Here is an 18759-nt window from a genome sequence, read left to right as displayed (position 1 = left end):
TACCCTTCCTCAAAAGGCCCGTCGCCAAAGGCCCCTCATCAAAAAGGCACCGAATGTGGTTCGTCAACTCATCCATTTATATCCTCTCATGCGCCGCATGATTACATTACTACTTCCTCAAGCATCCAAGCGAAACCAGCCTAAAGATATCGCCGACCCAGGCGGTGACCGAGGCTCGGAAGCAGACCTCGCCGGCCCCGCCGTTCGTTGCGACCACCACGCCTTGAAAACCCCACCCAGCATCCGCCCTGACCACGTCCCGAACCGAGTGCTAGGATGTCCGCGAGCCTCTAAATTCCCTTGTCCTATTTCCTCATCCACCTGCTTTTCGTCCCCATCGAGTCCTATGTCCCATCCCACGTCTTTCTGTCCCAATATGACCATGACAAAATCCCACACAGCGATCACGAAAACCGCGCCCGCCACAAACTCATCTCCAGTATGAGGTGCGATGCCCCATAGGCGGTAGCCGGGGTCGAAGACGCGGGTCGTGGGACTGTGGCTCACCCAGGTGATAAAGAGGGCCACAAGCCCTACTGCCAGGATGAGGCGGACGAAAAGGGCCCAGCCAGGGAGGGCCGGACCGTACGATCTATGCGAGCTTGGGCCAGGCTGAGGATGGCGGAGAAGGAGGGATAGGATGGATAGTAGGATGTCGAGCGAGAGGAACACGACGGCTGCAACGGCGGCATGGCTGGATGAGAACGAAGTTAGCTCGTCTTTTGGCAAAAGGCTGGGGCAATATGCAGGCTGACCAGGCTAGGAACGGGACATGGAGGGACGGAACTCACCTTGTGCGGGAGGCCATTGTGGGAGGCACCTGGTACAGGTATGTGGTCATGGCCGCCATGAGCACGGCGCACAGGTTAGCATGGACAACGTCGCTTGCCAATGAGAACCAGACATGGCGCTTGGAGGGGCTTCTGCCGTCGGAACAACTCTGACTCTTCGACTGCGATGACTCGGCGTAGGCCGCCCAGTAGCAGGGATTGCCGGATCCCTTGGCGGAGGTCAAGAACGATTCGCGGACGACGATGGTGTGCTGGACCTTTGGCGGTGCGAGGGCCAGAGGCGGGGGCCGTGCCAGACGGTCTTTCATGGCGAGGGCGAATGCCCACTATACTGGTGCTGAGCGGTGTTCGGATCGCGAGTTGTGAGGTCCAACGGCCTATTCTCAAGGGATTCCCAGTGTTGCTGACGGGATGGTTGAGCGTCTAATTTCCCCTCGCGAGGGCAGCCTGAGCCGACTTGGTGTCCCTATGCCAGATGGGCGGGTGATGGATGTCGGCTCACGACGGAATTTCTGCGCTTGTAGACGACGTGGTTTATCTAGAAGAACAGCTATTCCTTGAGCTCCCCTGACACTAAACCGACTGAATTATAACGTCCGTCACTGTAGGCAGTTGCGAAAGGGCTATCCGAGGTCTGGCCAGAACGGAATACGACGCAAACATATTGCGCGGAGGGCGCCTCCTACCAGCACGGCCACTTGGTTGACGGTGGCTGGATTCGAGTGTCCCCTCGCTGTGAAATCTCGGAGCTTTGTTTTTGAAAGTGTCATAGGCAGCTCAATCCGGAGTGGCCAAGCCAACAAGGACTAAGAGGTCAGTGTGACGATCTGTGACAGGACATGAGATGGCATGGATCGATCGACAGGGTCAGGGGCTATAATGCTGGTTCTAAGGGCGCCAAGAACGTCACGTCAAACGGATCGATTACGGAGAGAAGAAATAAGGGACGGCAACCGGAGAATAGAAGGAGATGAAACAGTTAAGAGAAGTATTATTAGGACTTTTGCCTCGTGAGCAACGCAGCATGGTTTGATAAGAAAACCTCTTGTTCATAAATCTGTTACGTGGCTGGCCAAGCGACAATATCCGAACGCCTTCGGGGGGATTCACGGACGGTAAAAGCTGCCGGTTATATTAGGACGTGTGTATCATGAACCCGCCATCTGTCACATCTTCGGCCCCTGACGCATCTAGCTGGCGCGTTTCTCGTTGATAGCCATAAGTGACTCTACTAACTGGCATGACTCTACCCGTATGCGCCATGGCTTGAAGGCTGCATGTGTGTAATGAACAGAGGGTAAAAAGACTACCCAGTACCACTGTAAACGCACTTAATATAGCGGCTAAATGAGGCGACCGCTCTCCAAGACCTGGCTCAGACTTGCCTTTACGTCGTCATGGTCGATGGATCTCTGCTGGGCGCGTATCGCGATCTGACAAGGAGGGTTACTGGCTGAGCAGAAACACGCAACTGCCATCGCGACCCCTACCCAGCTGTCCGTACGACTTGGAAGTATCTGATTGTCATCACTGCCAGGCTCGCCGCTGCTGCGAGAATGTCGACAAACGCAGGTATACCCTTTTAGCCGCACTCGCAAAGCTTTTGTTTATAAACGTCCGCGCGTCATGTGTGTCATGGGACTAGCAAGTTGGTCCCCTTCGTCCGACCGCTTTCCATCTTGGCGGTCCGAGAGCCAAACTGGATCTGTTGCAGGGGGCAGGGAAATAAAGGTTGCTGCCGATCAGCCACGAGAAAAGTGCAAGGATATTGAAGAGGGAAGGCGACTCACCGCCCGCTTCTTTTCCCTCGCGACAGAGCGCATCCCCAGTTCTTCCGCGAGCAGCCGCAAAATCCGCTTGCCAGGCTCCACACGCGACTCGGTCTCTGGGTACTGGAAGTCGCACTTCTCCCATATGGGCGTCTCCATCGCCCATCGGACGAATCGCTCATCGAGGTATGGGAACCGCACTTCGCGGCCCCAGTGGGCCATGACCCTGTCATCCCGGCCCAAGTTTCGTTTCCCTAGTCGGCTGACATCGAGCTTGATCTCGTCGACGAGGCCAGGGTAACCCGACCGCTCGAATGCGGCCAGGTGCCGAGAATAGCCACCGAAGAGCTCATCGGCACCAAGTCCAGATAAGAGGACCCTGGCCGGGGTGGAGTACGCTCGGGGCTCATCGGACGGTCTGTCTTGGGCGATGCCCATACCACGGGACGCAAAGTAGAGGGCGTAGGCAATGGAAAGGTCCATCTCGGTGTTGTGCGGGTGCATGAGGGATATCACTTGACTTCTATGGGCGAGTGTTTCTGTGTAGGGGACATCAACCTACCGTGCCGTCAGTAAGAACTCGAGAGAATCAATGCATATGCAATGGCACGTACGGCGACGAATCTCCACTTTCGTGATGGACAAACAGCGCTGAGCTCTTCAAACGCCTTTCGCCCCGTTATCCTGTCTGGACAGGCTTCATAGATGCTCGTCGTCTCATGACTGCCACGATGCCGGGCCACGCGGGGATTCTCAAAAGCAACATTCAGCAGGTCGATGCCCTGATCTGGGGGAAGAAGCTCGCTGGCCAGACGGGCCAATACGGTGCAGTCGAGGCCGCCCGAGAACAGGATAGCAAGCCTGGTGTCATCCGAATCCCCCTCCGGCCTGGGAGGAGTAGGAATACCCAGGACGCGCATCCGCATTGACGCGGTCAACTCTTCACACAATTGGTGTACAACAGGGGAGGTGGATTCAAGAGGGGGGAGTGTCTCGGATGGTGTGGCGATGTTCAGTTGACCAATGTTCAGGATCTAAGGTTGTAAGTAGTAGGACATTGTGCAATGCAATTAGACAACGAGAGGACAGTGAGCCTACCATGTCGGCGGCCTGGTCAGTCATCCAGGGCCTTTGCGAGGGCGCCATGAAAACCCCTCGCCCATCGCCTTCTGATGCCAGATTCAGCACGTAAATGGCGTCCGCTTCAACCTCAAGCCAACTGGGAGACGCGGTTTCGGCGACACTCGAGAGGACGAAACCAGAGTCACGGTTGACGAGCAGAGATCGACGCCCCAAACGATCGCGGCCGTAAAACAGCCGGAGCGAGGGCTTGTCAAAGAAGATGAAAGCAAAGGGGCCGTCGATGCACCGCAGAACCTCCACGACCGCTTCCCCGTCGGCATCACCGGCTGCGGCAAGAAGCCTCGCGAATACCGCCTCGCCATCGTTACCCTGAACATCCTGCCCCGCGAACTTCCACGCCTCGCCGTTCCAGCAAAGAACGGAGCCGGTGGCAGCATCGTGAAAGGGCTGCGGAGTGACGCGATCGCCGCGTAGCGCGAGGACGGTCGAAGTAAAAGCGAGCGAGAGGCGGGGGCCTTGCCTGCTATTCACCCCAGTCTCGACTTGGCCTAGATGGTCGGGGCCGCGATTTGCCAGGCAGCGGCGAAGAGAATCGGAAAGCGGTGGGATGCCATCGTGAGTGACGATGGCGTGGATCCCACACATGGAAAATGCGGTGGGAGATTGAAGATGGGCGACGGGTGCGCCGTTGTGGGCGGGTTTGAAATTGATTCAAGTAGGAAAATTGGGTCGCAGTCTGGAAAGGAAGCTACCGAGGCCGCAGCGATGCATGGACCCGACCGCTCAGACCAATTTTTGCAGCCCTGGAGATGCCTTCGAAATGACGGAGGGCCCGATTGTGAAGGTACGGTACGGATGCACGTTTGTTTGGTTGAGAAAAGTTCGACAGCAAAGTCGATGCTGAGTGAATAGCCTTATCAGTAAAGGATTCGCTCCGTCCTTCAACCCACCAAGCATCCGAATTGGTGTAGTGGTTAACATTTGTCGCTCTCATCTGAGTAGCGCCGACAGGCCCGGGGTTCGATTCCCCGATTCGGAATTATCTTTTTGCCTTTTTGCCAAGGCACCCAATGTTTTTTTTTTTTTTTTTTTTTTTTTTTTTCCCCTTGATAGACCCCAAGTGATCCCGACATTCATCCTAAGACTTGAATTTTGGCTTTACCCTTGAGATTGATTATGAACAGCACCAAAGCACCAGTGCAATCGAAGGTCCGGGGTGGGAATATTAGATTTCCTAATCAGGACTAGTCGCCTCATCCATCCTACACACACCCCACCTGGAAACGACATTCAAGTACACGACACGCAGCTTCAATTCTCTTGAAGGGCGGAACGCATCGCAACATCCCGACATCACGGCATCAGCAAGGCAGCATCTCATCCATCGTTTGGTGGGAATGAAATCATAGCGTAGACTCCGCCCGCTCTGTAACCGGAGCGTGCGCCCATTATGGCAAGAGGAATTCTTCGAAATCGATCGCGTCGACTCTCTCTCACCTCTCACAATATCTCCCTCTCCATCATGCTTCTCATCCACCTATTGTCCCTGGCGTCGCCTATCCTCGCCTACCAGGTGCTATCAGACGCCTGGTTAAAGGACGTTCCCTCCGGTGGCGACGACTTTGACGTTCGCAACGGTTCCCTCCTCGCCCCGATCCTCATCACCCGAGTCCCAGGGACTCTAGGCCAGACCAAGGTCCAGCAGCATTTCGTCAACTACTTCAGCACACAGTTGCCCAACTGGACCATCCAATGGCAAAACTCCACAGACAAAACCCCCAAGACGGGAGACAGGGACATTCCATTTCAAAACCTCATTATCCGTCGAGAACCCCCCTGGGCCAAGCCTGGCGAGGTCAACTATCTCACTTTCGCCGCGCACTATGACAGCAAACTCGAGCCGGCGGGCTTTATCGGGGCCATTGACAGTGCCGCCCCTTGTGCGATGCTTATGCATCTCGCCAGGAGTATTGATCGGCTCCTAACCCAGAGGTTCGATAAGCTGGACTCCCACGGCGAGCCCGGAGGCACCGTCTCCTCCGATATGGGCGTGCAGATCCTCTTGCTCGACGGTGAAGAGGCCTTCGACCGTTGGACTGCTACCGACTCGGTGTACGGGTCAAGGTATGCCGCCCGTGCGCTCGTCTACTTGCCGCGCGCTACATGCTGATTTTTTTGAATACAGATCCTTGTCACAGGAGTGGGAAAACACCTTCAACCCGGCCATGTCGACTTACAAAACCCCTCTGGATCAGATTAGCCTTTTCGTCCTCCTCGACCTCTTGGGCTCCGCCAACCCTTCTGTCCCATCGTACTTTAGAACCACCCACTGGGCCTACAAGAACATGGCCACGATCGAAAGTCGCATGCGCGACTTGGGCTTGCTCGAATCGAAGCCTGAAGGACCTTTCCTCCCGGATGGCGATGTAGATTCCAAAACCCTTGGCACTATGTACATCGGTGATGATCACGAGCCCTTTATGCGCCGCGGCGTGCCCATTCTGCACATCATCCCGGCGCCTTTCCCGCCGGTGTGGCACACGATGGACGACGACGGCGATCACCTCGACATGCCTACTGTCCAGGATTGGTCCAAGATTGTGACGGCCTTTGCCATGGAGTGGCTGGATTTGATGGAACTAGAGTCGAATAGTGAAGGAGGAACGGTATGACCGGCATGTATTGAATTATGCCTGCATGTATCAAAAGAGACGAAAGAATTGCACCAGGTCAGCTTTTCATGTGATGTTTGACTCGAAGCTATATATCTGAGACGGAAGCCTGTATTGAAACCTCCTAAAGAGCTTTTTCTCGGGGCTATCGTCATTGTCCATGGTGTGTATATTGTCAATTGTCACCTGGAAGCTGGCCGGCACGCGAGCGCACGGACGGGCCATTCAGGAGGCCATGCCATATTATGCTGAGTATCGTAGACGGCTTCAGGGGTGATTGGCTCGGTATGCCCATGCTCATCATGTCCCATGACCGCCTCTGTTGGCAGGCAGAATAAATACGTCTGGCGTGGTAAACGACTGGTTCGCAGGGAAGCATTAGAGAGGTAAGTTCAATCCCTCAACTTTGAACTGGTGCTTGGTTTTCAAGTTCTTTGGCGTCTGAGACTTCGTAACTGCAGCTATTCTGGGGAAAGAGTTGGTTTGTAAGACGAGTTTGCGGCCGTGAGGACGACTGAGCAAGCTACAGCTGAGGCCATGCAACGAAGTTTTCCCATGGTAATAGAATTGGAATTGTCATTGGGCTCCGTCCGTCTCAATGGGCAGACGGGTCGGCCCTCCTTGAGACGGTGCCTGAGACCAATGATGAGTAATCCAAAACTTCCACAAACCCCGCCCGCACCCGTTTCGTCTGCGAATCAACGCATCGATCGATTCTAGGTGAGTAATGTCACGCTAATCCATAATAGGAAGTCCATTCGAAGGCGACATTCCCTTCCCTTCCCCTTTTCGAGCCGTACACAGCCTGGAAGCTGATCACATCTGCGTAATACCAAATCAACTTCTCTCTTCCTCTATCTGTACAATGTCTTTCCTGGTGCAGTATTTACTGGGTATGCACATGCCCTCTCCTGCCGCACCACCTTAAGACGACGGGACCCGTTATCTTTATCAATCGCAGCTCCCCATGCCCAACGTGGGTAGACCAAGCAAGGACTGTCATCTCTGCCGAAAGAGGCGTGTCAAGGTAAGGGCGGACCTATTTCTACCTGTTGTGCTTGTTCATCCCTTGCTTCTGATGGTCTTGGGTCATTTATTGAGTAAATTCCGGCACAGTGCGACCTGGCTAGGCCTTCTTGCCGACGTTGCCTCAAGTACGGCGCCGAGTGCCCCGGATATCGGAATGAACAGGACCTGATTTTTCGGAACGAGGACCCTGCCTATACAGCACGAGACAGGGCTAGGAAGGAAAGAGCTGGGACAAGGAAGAAGACCCCTGGTTCTGGGCTCGCCAGCCCCTATCCTATCAGTTTCCCGAGCGGCGATACCTTCCCAACCCCTGGCTCATCATCATCATCATCATCATCATCGTGTTCTTGGACCAGAGACTCAATCGCTCGAGGCAGAGGCCGCTCACCACCGCACTCGACATCAAATTCTACTCCAAGTGTAACGTTGCCTCACGAATTGAAGGAGCCATGGACTTCTCATTCCATTCCTCTCCTTATGAGCTGCTACTCCTCAATGACCTTCCTCGCCAAGCTCTGCAGCAGCGTCACTACTTCCGACAACCCGTTCATTCTTGCAACCCATCTATGGGCCAAGGCGTATTTTATCAACCGTTTTAATGTGCCCCATGATCGCCGCGAGACAACCGAACATCTCGGCAGGACCCTGAGGTCTCTTGCCCTTACTATCCAGGACCCACAGAAAAGCGTTGCAGATACCACCATCATGGCTGTTTGGATGCTGAGCATGTATGAGGTTTGTCGTTTCTATCATGGCAATTCCATGAATCAGGCGATCTAAAGGCCCCATAGGTCCAGATCGGCGGCCTCACCAACCGCTCTGACGGCCCAAGCCCGTGGGATGTTCACTCCGGGGGACTCATGACCCTCCTTCGGGCGAGAGGTTCGACCCAATTCCTTACCGAAACCGGGTCTGCTATATTCTGGTGCACGTATAACATTATCGTGCGCATAATCCCACCCTCCGCCCTTGGATCCGTTTTCAAGCTAACCGCGTACTGATAACTCGTAGCAAATCCATTGTCTGATTACGAACACCGAATGCCCCCCAGAGTCCTGGGACTGGCTAGGGAGTCTTTTAGCCAAGGGCGTAGATGAAGAGGAAACAGCCTTACTGCACATTCTTGTATATCTCAACCACACTTGCTCCATCGTTTCCATCGTCACACCCCTTGTCCAGCGGGGGCTATTCCTCGACGCATGCGCCAAGTACGACGAGCTCATGCGCCAAGCCGCCGCAGTGGAAAGAAGCATTATGCCCTGGATAGGATTTTTCTACCAAAGAGCCGGTGATGTCGATGTCCTCAGTCGTTATTTCCTCAACGTGTGGCGGAGCGCACGCCTTAAACTACACCACGTTTTGGTGCTGCTAACCAACTTGGTGGCACACGCCCCGGTTCGATCACAATGTCTCGATGCCACCGACTTACAGCTTATGAAAGAATCCTGTCTGGCAATCGTTGTCGAGGCGGCCCGGGATATCATCGAGAACATGCCTGTCTCGCTCGGTGGCCTGTCAGAAGAGTCAGATACCACTGACACTCATGCGGACTGGTTCGAAGGGCTGCGCCTCTTATGGCCGCTCGCCGTCGTGTATACCGTCAAGACGGTCCCAAGAGACCTACGACTCGCTGCGAAGACGGCTTTATTTTGCATCGGGAAGCAGAGGGGAATCATACAGGCCCTGAAGAGCCGACCTGGGCCCACAAAGTATGTGCCCCAGGCTATGACTGGCATTCCGGTCGACGAGTTCGTCGAGAGTTGACAGCCTGTCTCCGAGCGTCCCAATCGGATAGGGTTGCTATGAGGAGACGCGAATTTAGAACCCGCCAAGCTCACTCGGTTGCAACCCATTTTGCTCCCACTTCCCTTATAATGCGTATTCGCTGATGCGTATCCCCGGCCCCTCGTGAATAGGTTCCATAACCTCACTCCTGTCCAAACAGACGGTCTCAGGCACACCAACATTTGCAGGCGAAAGGCCACAGGTAAACTTGCACAAAGCTTGGTGCGCGAGACTCGAGTTTCCGGACTTCAGCGCCGCGTACGCTGTCAACCGAGAGTACGACTGGACTTTGTCGGGCGGACTAAAGTCCTGACCATAGCGAATTCTGTTCCTCGTCTGCCGATTCTGAGACTCCGATGCCACTTGGTCGGGGTTCGAGCCTTGCTTCTAGTATGTCGAGCCGAACCACGGGTACCGGAATTGTTCCTGCGTGATATATAATGGCTTTGTGCTGAGTTAATTGACCCTGACGATCATTCTGAATTCATGGTAGGTAGGGATGATGCTCAGTGGATGTGGAGGGAATAACAAGATAAAGACCGTTATTACCGTGCCACGCCCCACTTATTTCAGAGGTTCGTTCTTCCTTGTGACAGGTAGGCATTAGCGTCATGGAGTCCATATTTTTCAGCCCGGGTACTCAAGTACTCTTTTCAAGCCACAGCCTCAAGTGGCTTTCGGCTCTCGTGAGGAGCTGAGCTAAACCCGGAGAAACGCCTCTTTCAATATCCCAACAACTAACAATCTACACCCCAAAGCTCGCGCATTGTGATTTACCTGGTGTTTTGGCTACTCAACCTACCGAAAGTACGGTCAATACTCGCATTTACTGTTTATCATTACCGAGACCATTTGAGCCACGATGGCCGCCAATTTAGACCGCAGCCTCGACGAAATCCTGTCTGAGAATGTGCGTAGCTGGCACTGGAAGCAGACCAGACCCCTACCCAGCGAGAGGCTCGTTCCAGCTTTACGAGGATTATATTCGCCTAACTTCCCGAATTAGAAGACCGAGCGATCCAATACCGAGCGACCCCAGAATCGTCGCCGTGGCGGGGCAACTGGCAACAGCACCGGCGCGCGCAGCTCTCGACGAGACTACGATTACCCTCGGGACGGTATTCGAAAGGTATGGAGCTTTCCCCTGACCATGTTCTCATCGAATGGCTTTCCTCCCGTCTTTGACATTTGGCTGCTCCCACTCAATACTTCCAGGCTAACGGTCTAGGTTGCACCTCCTCCCTAATGAATCCCGGCGACTTCTAGTCCTCTCTGGTCATCAATCCCCATCCCGAGCGGTTTCCGGATGATGGCCAGAGGGCACTGCAGTTGCATGACGACGTCCTCGCGCTAACGGTGTCGCTTTGGGCGATACAGTCTTACAGAGACGAGCCTCGAGATCTCGACAGGTATGGCACTCGCCCGCCTCCATCCTCGCCGGTCGGCGTTGCGGCGCCTTCTTCGATCAACTTGCTGACAGAGTCCATAGCGAATGGGTCCATGACCGTTATGATGAAGACGATTCCCGTACCGCGCTACCCCACTCGTCGCCCTTCCGCCGCGACTTGGATCCTGAGTACTGACTCCATCCTAGGTCCTCGCCGACCTGCCCCTCGACGCCGCCGAGACTCTCCGGAGCACATGTCGGTTTCCTCCTCCCGGGTCCACTTGCAGTTGCAGTGGTCGCTGACACGAGAATAGCGATCCCACGTCTTCGAAGCTGAAAATTGAGAACATTCACTATGATTTAACGCAACAAGAGTTGGAAGTGGGTACTGCGCGTCCGGAAAACTAGGACTCATTTGGCTGACCATACCGTGCAGGACCTCTTTAGTCGTATTGGGCGGGTGGTCAGATTTGTGCTCGTATACGACCGTGCCGGACGATCAGAGGGTATCGCATATGTCACCTACGAATACCCCGAGGATGCTCAAAGGGCGATTCGGGAATTCGATGGCGCCAATGCCAATGGCAAGCTCCCTCTTACCCTAAATAGTCTCCCCTGCGAAACCTTGGTCCGCTAACCACCACATGCCTTACAGGTCAACCTATCAGACTGACCTTGATGTCCAATGGTCGCCGTGGTCGCGGTGGCCGCGCAAGAAACCCATTCGACACTGCAGTCATGCCAGGCCGTCCCCTCTCCGAACGTATCACTTTTCCCGACGACAGGTCTCGGTCCTTCTCCCCAACCCGCAACCAGGATATCGAGGATGCGGCGAGCAAAGGAATCGATCGCTACATCCCGGGCTCTCGTTCGCGCAGCCCCCTACCGCCCAGGCGACGAGGCGGTGGTGGACGTCGACCTGGCGCCAGGAGAGACGCACCGGCAGATCGAGGAAACAACCGAGGCGGTCAACGGCCCAGAAAGACGCAAGAAGAGCTGGATGCTGAGATGGCGGATTACTTCAGCGGCGGCGCTGCCAATGGGGGCGCTGCGCCTGGGAACGAAACAGCTAGCTACGACCAGGCGCCGACGGACGATATCGATATGATCGAATAGAGTGAACGTTGTACTGGCGCAAGGGTCCGGGGCGGCGTATGAGGATGGTTCGCCTGTTTGGATTACTGGGGATTCGACTACTGTTTCAGGAACCGAACGGACTCGCCCGACTCTCACCAGAATTGAGAGATAAACGAAAAAAAAAGAGTCGGCGAGCGCCCAGCACTGCTTAACCTTATTCGACGACTCCGTCTAGCAAGGTCAAGGATGTAAACTAGAGTATGTAATTTACCCAACAACACACGTTATTACACCGATGTCGTTATGTTGGGGATGAGAAGACAGAAGGATGGGTACGGTTCGTGATGGGAGTCCTTCGCCGTGCTGTGGCGAAGTGGGCTTGGCGAGGATGCTGCTGTCGATGCAGCGGACGGGGATGGGAGTGGGTGAAGAGCGCCATGAGGCTGGTGGCTGTCAGGGCCAGATGTCGGGAGCAACGCAGTAAAGGAGCTCGACTCAGCGTTGTTGGCGCACCACTTTGGCCGTGGCAGGAACGAGAAATCATGTGTCGGCGATGCGCTGGGCTTTGCGCGGGCGTCACGGGACGGCACGACACGACACCTCGATTAATTCATGACTTATCGCAGCGCTCGGGTATTTCATTGTCCCGATATGGGAGCTTCAATGAGCTGGGCGGAAACTGACTCCGGTGGCTCGGGCCTCTTAATATCTATGCCCTTCTGGTGATCATACACGATCCGACTGGCGGTATGCCGAGCGGGGGAGTTCACAGCCCTTCTCCTAGTCGCTGCTACTCATCTTTGAGCCTCTCATCGAAATACTTCTCATCTAACCAGCATCATACAACCTAAGTACGCGATGTTTTGATCGAACCAGAGCGGCGATCCCAAAGAAAGAGTCATCTCCAGCGAGGCACGACAATGACGACGACGACGATAAAGCCAGTAGGCCATTTGAATGGGGGTTGTGGAGTTGGCATGGATCTGGAAGCAGCGGTCATATTCTCGCCACCGCCCCTATGGTCTTGTGCCTTTTATGCTTGCCAACGGTGGCGGAGGGCTCGCGAGGATTCTGTTTGGGAAAAAGGACGAGTTGATGCTTCTTGAGTGTATGACCCCCGAGCCCCTGTTCGTAAGAAAAACATGATTGATTAGTGATGGTCATAGAATTACACCTCAGCGATACTATAATATAATATACGAGAAGGAGGACGAAAGTCGAGAGCCTCGGGGCCCTGGTAGATGATGTACTACGAACAATTCCGATGTCCGGGGCGTCGGTGCGTATGGGTGGTCACCCTCGACTTGCTTGCATGTTGCAAGACGGTATGTGTCAAGTAGTGAAGAGAATGCATCGTCGAAGGGCCTATGATTAGCGAAGAGTGAGGACACGACGCCACGACGCTGATTCGACCTCCCCACTCTGTCCCGTAGGCCGGAGGTATGATTCCGGCACATTGATTTTCGTCTGCATCCCGGGTCCTGGAGCACCGCCCCTCGGAGGGTCGGACGTAGTAGATAAATAGATGCAGTCGCCCGACACGCCGCCGAACAGGTCTGGCACGATAGCCCAGGAGGACTGATGAGGTTCTCCCGCCGACGAAGCGGCAATGACGTGGTCGGCACGGGGCGAGACGCCGAACACGGCTCCCCCGCCCGCGTATTCTTCAGCCAGCTCGAGCGTTGGCGCATGTTTCGGAGTCTCATCGGCACCCGCAACAAAGAACTGGATGATGGACCCACGGGCAACTACGCCGCCATTGGTAGTAGTAGCGCTGGGGTTTGCGTCTTCCTGGTCGTAGGCTCCGCTGAAGGACCGGATGAACTCGTCCAGCCCATCCTCGCCGGGGTTGCGGAAGTGCGTGTCTGGATCTAGTGACAGGAGGCCCTGTTTCTTGCCCCAGCCACCTCCTCCGCTGACTATAAGTTTAACCATGTCCTCGTTAGTAGTCAGATCATCGTAGACTCAGATGGCATGGGGTTGGAACTTGCCGACTTGGTAGAGACGCCCTCCCTCGGACAAGGCACCGGTAATACAAGACTCTCCCGACCGGACCCAGGCGCGCTGCTGACCCACCAGCGAGCTCTCGTCCACAACGCCCTGTCTCAGCGGCGACGGCCAATCCCCGAAAGACGGGAGGGAAATCGACCCTGCTACCTCGGAGGGGATAACGAGCGCCCAGATACCGATGGGTCCCACCGGATGACCCCCCTGCGCGCTGTCCCAGTCGTCGTAGATGCGCTGGACCGCCACCTCGAGCTCCTTGGACGCTGGTGTCGCGCTGCCGTCCACGTCGATCTGCCTCACGATGTTACCCAGGCCGGCGAGGATGCTCCGGGGCGGCGTGATGGGGATGACGGGAGCGGAGACGGAGGAGAGCTGGCCTTGGGTGTCATCGTCGAAGCAGCCGACGTCCTGTCGCTGCTTGGTTACCGACCGGGTCATGGAGAAGGGGGATCCTTGGTTGTCCCTGCGCCAGTGGCTCGCGAGCAGAGTGAAGGGCTGCTGGTTCTGAAAGATGGTGTTCGCCAGGGGGACGGTGCAAGAGAGTGGGAGGGGAAGGGTCCCGTCGGTTCCGGGAAGGAGATGGAAGCCCCGTGAGAAGGTCAGGGCTGCCTTGGGTTCGGTTCCCTTGACGGGATGGGAGGTTACGGTGTCGTTCGAATCCCATAGGCCTGGCAGGACGTGGTCCAGCTTGCCGTGGCAGATGGAGAAGCCTTGCCGGGGTTCACCTTGGCGGAACTGGGGGAGGAGACCGTCTACAGCGGCGGCTAGCACGTTGACTTCCTGTGGCTCGGGACCTGAGAGGGAGCCGAGGAGATCGGCCATGAATTCCTGGTCTGAAAGCCATGTAGCATGGCTGCGAGAGGCGAGGATGACCACGCCGTCTTGGCCGGCATTGCGGCGGATGGCGTGCGACGGTGCGGTGCCTACTAAGGCGTCGAGCAGATCACGCTACCGGAGCGTGAGTAGGTGAACGAAATCAAATGAGTAATTGGACCGTAACCGGAAGCCAAGACTCACCTTGCTTCCCCCGCCATGGACGGTGAACCGCGTGGTCGTCGAGGACCACCTTCTAGAGATGCCGGAACCATGGACGAGGATCCTCCTCAGAGAGGTCCATGGCCGCGAGGACATCATCTGCTTCGGCTGATTTATGTTGTTTGCATTCCGACTCTGTGCCTTCCCTGGTAACGACCGCGGAGAGGACAAGAGCAACGGGCACAGAAGTTTCTTAAAGTGACGTTCGTGAGGTTGCTCATGGCTAGGGGAGACGCGTATTACGTTTTACGATTTGATCGATTTGATCCGCACGTCTAATGCGATATCCTCGCCTTATGAGATATATGTACGTACAGTGTAGCGTGCATACCAGTTTTGTTGTGCACGATTTTTCCCTAGTAATTCAACTGTACTTCGGTCGGTGGTCACCTTGGGTGATTAGCTAATAATTGAGTATGGGAAACTTTAACAGGCCCCTACTTTTTAATAGCAGGCCCTTACTAAGTGGATCATGACTCTATAAGTTCTCTTACATACAAATAACCCATTTTTCTATACTAAAGTGGGGTCTTCCGCTGCGTAGGTACAAGCAGTTGCATTGTGTCAATTAAACCAAACTACCTACTCAATTAACAATTAAGGTTATCGTCAACTACGTAAATACGCGAATACAATCTATCGGTCTTATTGGAATAGCTCCTTTAACGCCTCGTTGCTCTGCGCCACCTCTATTCGAGGAATCGTGACCTCTTTATTATCTTTATATTCGTAGATCCTATGGCTCTGACGCGGTGCTATAGTCCTAGGCTTGTATGTAATAATACTAGGCAGCGTAGGCGGTGCCGTTAATAGAGGCGTAACTGCTTCGTTCCGTTCCTTAGGTATTTTAGGCAATCTTAAACCCCGATGGAAGCCTCCTTATACTATTCTGACCGTGGCCCCTAGCGTGACTCGAACCGGATATCTCTAGGGCGCCTCTTAGGCGTCCTCTGCCGCGAACTAGCATCGGATCCAAGGGCACCTAGGGATAGGTACCTGTATTAGCAGTTAGAGCTTTAGTATCCCTTTCCTAATAATAGTGGCGATTAAAGGGTCGTTCTATGGCGATAGTTATGGATGGTGTTAATAGAAGAAGGTTATATACTTCGTAGGTAGCTGTATTATATATGATTTAATTAAATTGACATAAGTGTAACTGCTTATACCTACGCACCGGAAGACCCTATTTTAGTATAGAAAAATGGGTTATTTGTATGTAAGAGAACTTGTGGAATCATGACCCACTTAGTGAGGGCCTGCTATTAGGAATTAGGGGCCTGTTAAAGTTTCCCTTGAGTATATACGTTGTATAGCTCTCGTCCGTACGTTGTCTGTCGGTCTTGCTTCAAAGGCCAGAAGATTACTGGGCCGTCCAACGGGAGTGCTGGAACGCCGCCTTCATCGAGAAGATCCGAGCCGCTATCAAGACATCTGCCATCGGACATGAAATACTACGCTATCGTGTATGAGCTCATCCCAAAGACAGATCTGAGAGATTATATCGACGTTTTGCAGTCGCAGCTGGATCTCCACTGGCTTTCGGGCTTCTGTTGGGTCGATTTCAGGGGGAGAATCTCGAACAAGGGATTCTACTGGACATAGCTGCCATCGTGGACCTGTGGGCAAGGCAAGGCACAGCTTCACAGTAGAAGGGCGAGATCACTCATGACAAAGGGCCATCAGGGGCGTCCCCCCCGCCCACTCCCCGAGATGCCACACCCGCCCTATGCCGCACAGCCATAAGCGCTGATGTCCGGACGACAAGGGAAACGTTGTATCACACAACTTATGGTAAACCTCGTCGGGACCTCTTAAAATACCCTGCCCTTAAAGCTTCGAAGGGAAATGCCAGCGCAGCGTGTAGATAACCAATGAGCTTTTATCCAGCGTAGCGTGTAGTTAGCTGATTTTCAGAAGGTAGGTACATAGGTATAGGTACACAAGTACTGTACGTATTGACCTCATATGACGTCGTCACGCCGCGTCTCGCATGGGAACCGACGCTGGGAGTAGTGAAGTGCGGTCGGATAATGAAGTGCCTTCTGACTTCAACACATACTTCGTACACAGGGACACGAGTGAACATAGCTGCATCATTTCGGAAATCGACCATCAAGCAGAAGAACAAGTTGGCCTCTCAAGCTGACGAAAACCAACTTGAGCATCGCTCTATCCTGCGCAATACAGTCATTGTCATCTCCATGGCCACCAACAGTGGAGGGGGCAACCCCAGTATGGATTAGCCCCCTCCTCATACGCATACGAAGTAGACGTACATATTCATCTTGCTAACTGACGACCTTCTCACGTAATAGTTGGAGCAACGGAGGGCCTGGAAACAAGGGACACTATCCCTCCCCCCGTGTCTCGGGACACTAAAGCCAGTGCCTCGGCCGCAGCGCTGTCATCCCCGATCCACTCTGCCGGTCAAGATGCAGATGTTGCGTCCAGTCGGAACCTAGGCAAGGTTGAGAGGGCCGAAGAAGTAGACAAGGAACAGAATGAGCAGAAGGATTCTGGGAGGGAAAAGCAGAGAGGGTAGGGTAGATATTGTTGATGTACCGCGTTGCCTTCCATTCGCGCCTCGCACATCCATCTTCCCATTTCGATAAATGTTTGCAGTGTTCATTGGGTATTTTTTGACCCCTGTTTTCTCTCTCAGTCGTGCACGACGTTCTCGCGCATCTTTTTGACGTCCATCAATCCGCGGAACTGGACAGCGGCAAATGGAAGATCGCTGCAACCAATAGAAGAACAATAAGTGACGTGATATCGTCTCACGTGTAAGTCGGGCAAGATGCGACAAAAGTGCCATCTCATCATGCGGCTCGTGGTATACAGTGCTGACCGCCTTCAGGCAACTGTCCCTCCACCATGAAAACCTCCCTCCATTTGGAATCCAGAAGCCCGCAGACGAAGGGCGACAAAGTCGAAATGAATAAGAACAACTACTGCTTCTTCTTAGAACCAGTCGAAGCACCGGAAACCCTCGTGGCATTCGCCGCAGCAGCCGCCTGATCGCGGGCCTCCTCCTCCATCTTCTCCAACTCCTCCTTCTCCTTGCTCTCCGCATACCACTGGCCCGCCTGGAGAACGAGCACACCCACCAGCACGAGGGCGAGGATGGTGTTGCTGGCGGCCATGACGCGCAGGCTGTCCTCCTTCCCGAGCATCAGGTCCCCTCCGAGGTGCTTCTCGCGCCAGTCCTCCTGGTTCCAGATATCGTTGCCGACGGCGCGGAGCCCCTTGACGATGTTGGTCAGGTAGACGCCCACGCCGATCATGTAGAGGATCAGGCTCGCGCCGTCGAAGAGCACGTTCGCCTCGGACGGCTTGAACAGCTTGATGAAGAAGCCGAGGAAGCCGACCAGGATGATCGTCGAGAGGAGCCGGCCGATGAGCGGGGGGGACTCGTAGACGAACCGGACGTGCCGCTCCAGGTGCTCGTAGTACCCGTCGGGGACTGGCGCCGAGGTCCACAGGAGAGGGTAGTCGTAGGGGAAGAAGGCGAAGAGGATGCCTAGGAAGAAACAGGTCGCTGGTTCGTTTGGCGGGATGTCAGTTGATGATTTCCCTTGGTGGGCCTTTGACGAATTGGCCCAATTCACAGAAACAAATTCTGGCCAGAATATGGGAAACGGAAGGGGATGCAGGGATGGGAGAATACGTACGGCCAACGATGAGGAAGGTCGCAAAGGAAGTCGATCCATATTGTTTCTTACTTGTCGCCATCTTGAAGGCGAGCTGGTGTCGAGCGTTGTGGTGTAGGTATTCGAGACGACAAGGGGAAGGGAGAGTTGATTCTCGGGATTTGACGTCGCGGGATAGTCGGAGATTAGGCGATTGGGTCGGAATGAACAAAGATTACGATTACGTAGAGTAATGCCAGAATAGAAAAGGAAAATAGCCTGTTGTGTCCGGCGACACGCGTTCGTACTGTTCTCGCTTGTCTGGAGAATAAGAGAAGGATCGTGATGTCTGATGGTGGTGGATCAAGAGGAGGGATGAGTTTTCGACGGACACGACGTCGACCTCTCAGCTTCCCTCTTCGCTTGGCGTCATCCGTCAAGGGAACGTCCTAGGCACCGTGTTCATTCCCCACTTGCGGCGAAGCGGCACGCTAA

General features: G+C 54.5%; 8 protein-coding genes and 1 non-coding gene across 9 annotated transcripts; 5 read left to right on the top strand and 4 right to left on the bottom strand.

The window, feature by feature from the left end:
• Nucleotides 1-117: 117 nt before the first annotated feature.
• On the bottom strand, nt 118-1099 carry ACRALDRAFT_1069002 (uncharacterized protein; the record flags this gene model as incomplete). The annotated part of the gene is made up of 2 exons (XM_071017624.1): nt 118-694; nt 792-1099. The coding sequence occupies 2 exons, from the start codon at nt 1097-1099 to the stop codon at nt 118-120; spliced, it is 885 nt and encodes a 294-aa protein (XP_070877812.1).
• A 726-nt stretch (nt 1100-1825) lies between these two features.
• On the bottom strand, nt 1826-4288 carry ACRALDRAFT_1075222 (uncharacterized protein; the record flags this gene model as incomplete). The annotated part of the gene is made up of 4 exons (XM_071018349.1): nt 1826-2496; nt 2582-3118; nt 3175-3594; nt 3659-4288. The coding sequence occupies 4 exons, from the start codon at nt 4286-4288 to the stop codon at nt 2425-2427; spliced, it is 1659 nt and encodes a 552-aa protein (XP_070877811.1). The 3' UTR covers nt 1826-2424.
• A 311-nt stretch (nt 4289-4599) lies between these two features.
• On the top strand, nt 4600-4682 carry ACRALDRAFT_t100. The gene has a single exon. It is a non-coding gene; the product is annotated as a tRNA-Glu (tRNA).
• A 412-nt stretch (nt 4683-5094) lies between these two features.
• On the top strand, nt 5095-6373 carry ACRALDRAFT_1075221 (uncharacterized protein). The gene is made up of 2 exons (XM_071018348.1): nt 5095-5767; nt 5829-6373. The coding sequence occupies exons 1-2, from the start codon at nt 5166-5168 to the stop codon at nt 6313-6315; spliced, it is 1089 nt and encodes a 362-aa protein (XP_070877810.1). The 5' UTR covers nt 5095-5165; the 3' UTR covers nt 6316-6373.
• A 1466-nt stretch (nt 6374-7839) lies between these two features.
• Nucleotides 7840-9108, top strand: ACRALDRAFT_2026249 (uncharacterized protein; the record flags this gene model as incomplete). The annotated part of the gene is made up of 3 exons (XM_071020377.1): nt 7840-8079; nt 8136-8288; nt 8356-9108. 3 exons carry the CDS (start codon nt 7840-7842, stop codon nt 9106-9108), a joined length of 1146 nt encoding a protein of 381 aa, XP_070877809.1.
• Nucleotides 9109-12964: 3856 nt separating this feature from the next.
• On the bottom strand, nt 12965-14731 carry ACRALDRAFT_2040879 (uncharacterized protein; the record flags this gene model as incomplete). Its single annotated transcript, XM_071021102.1, has 3 exons — nt 12965-13512; nt 13585-14548; nt 14618-14731. The coding sequence occupies 3 exons, from the start codon at nt 14729-14731 to the stop codon at nt 12965-12967; spliced, it is 1626 nt and encodes a 541-aa protein (XP_070877808.1).
• A 1140-nt stretch (nt 14732-15871) lies between these two features.
• Nucleotides 15872-16385, top strand: ACRALDRAFT_207920 (uncharacterized protein; the record flags this gene model as incomplete). The annotated part of the gene is made up of 4 exons (XM_071022352.1): nt 15872-15883; nt 15949-16096; nt 16157-16280; nt 16310-16385. The coding sequence occupies 4 exons, from the start codon at nt 15872-15874 to the stop codon at nt 16383-16385; spliced, it is 360 nt and encodes a 119-aa protein (XP_070877807.1).
• Nucleotides 16386-16480: 95 nt separating this feature from the next.
• ACRALDRAFT_2017697 (uncharacterized protein) lies at nt 16481-17177 on the top strand (the record flags this gene model as incomplete). The annotated part of the gene is made up of 3 exons (XM_071019897.1): nt 16481-16493; nt 16550-16867; nt 16951-17177. The coding sequence occupies 3 exons, from the start codon at nt 16481-16483 to the stop codon at nt 17175-17177; spliced, it is 558 nt and encodes a 185-aa protein (XP_070877806.1).
• Nucleotides 17178-17583: 406 nt separating this feature from the next.
• Nucleotides 17584-18370, bottom strand: ACRALDRAFT_2100252 (uncharacterized protein; the record flags this gene model as incomplete). The annotated part of the gene is made up of 2 exons (XM_071023004.1): nt 17584-18173; nt 18307-18370. Coding segments are annotated over 2 exons (654 nt in total), but the record flags the coding sequence as incomplete, so codon positions are not given.
• Between the last annotated feature and the right edge of the window lie 389 nt (nt 18371-18759).

The sequence above is a fragment of the Sodiomyces alcalophilus genome (genome assembly GCF_042370955.1).
Source record: "Sodiomyces alcalophilus JCM 7366 unplaced genomic scaffold ACRALscaffold_2, whole genome shotgun sequence".
NCBI lineage: Eukaryota > Fungi > Ascomycota > Sordariomycetes > Glomerellales > Plectosphaerellaceae > Sodiomyces > Sodiomyces alcalophilus.
Note: the sequence above shows the minus strand (reverse complement) of the source record. Positions and strands in the feature narration are given on the sequence as shown.

What these genes read in the sequence shown, in the direction of transcription:
- ACRALDRAFT_1075221 (XM_071018348.1), top strand. Translation starts at nt 5,166, where the DNA reads ATGCTTCTCATCCACCTATTGTCCCTGGCGTCGCCTATCCTCGCCTAC. An exon ending in GACTCGGTGTACGGGTCAAG is followed by an intron (nt 5,768 to 5,828) that starts GTATGCCGCCCG and finishes TTTTGAATACAG; the next exon opens with ATCCTTGTCACAGGAGTGGG.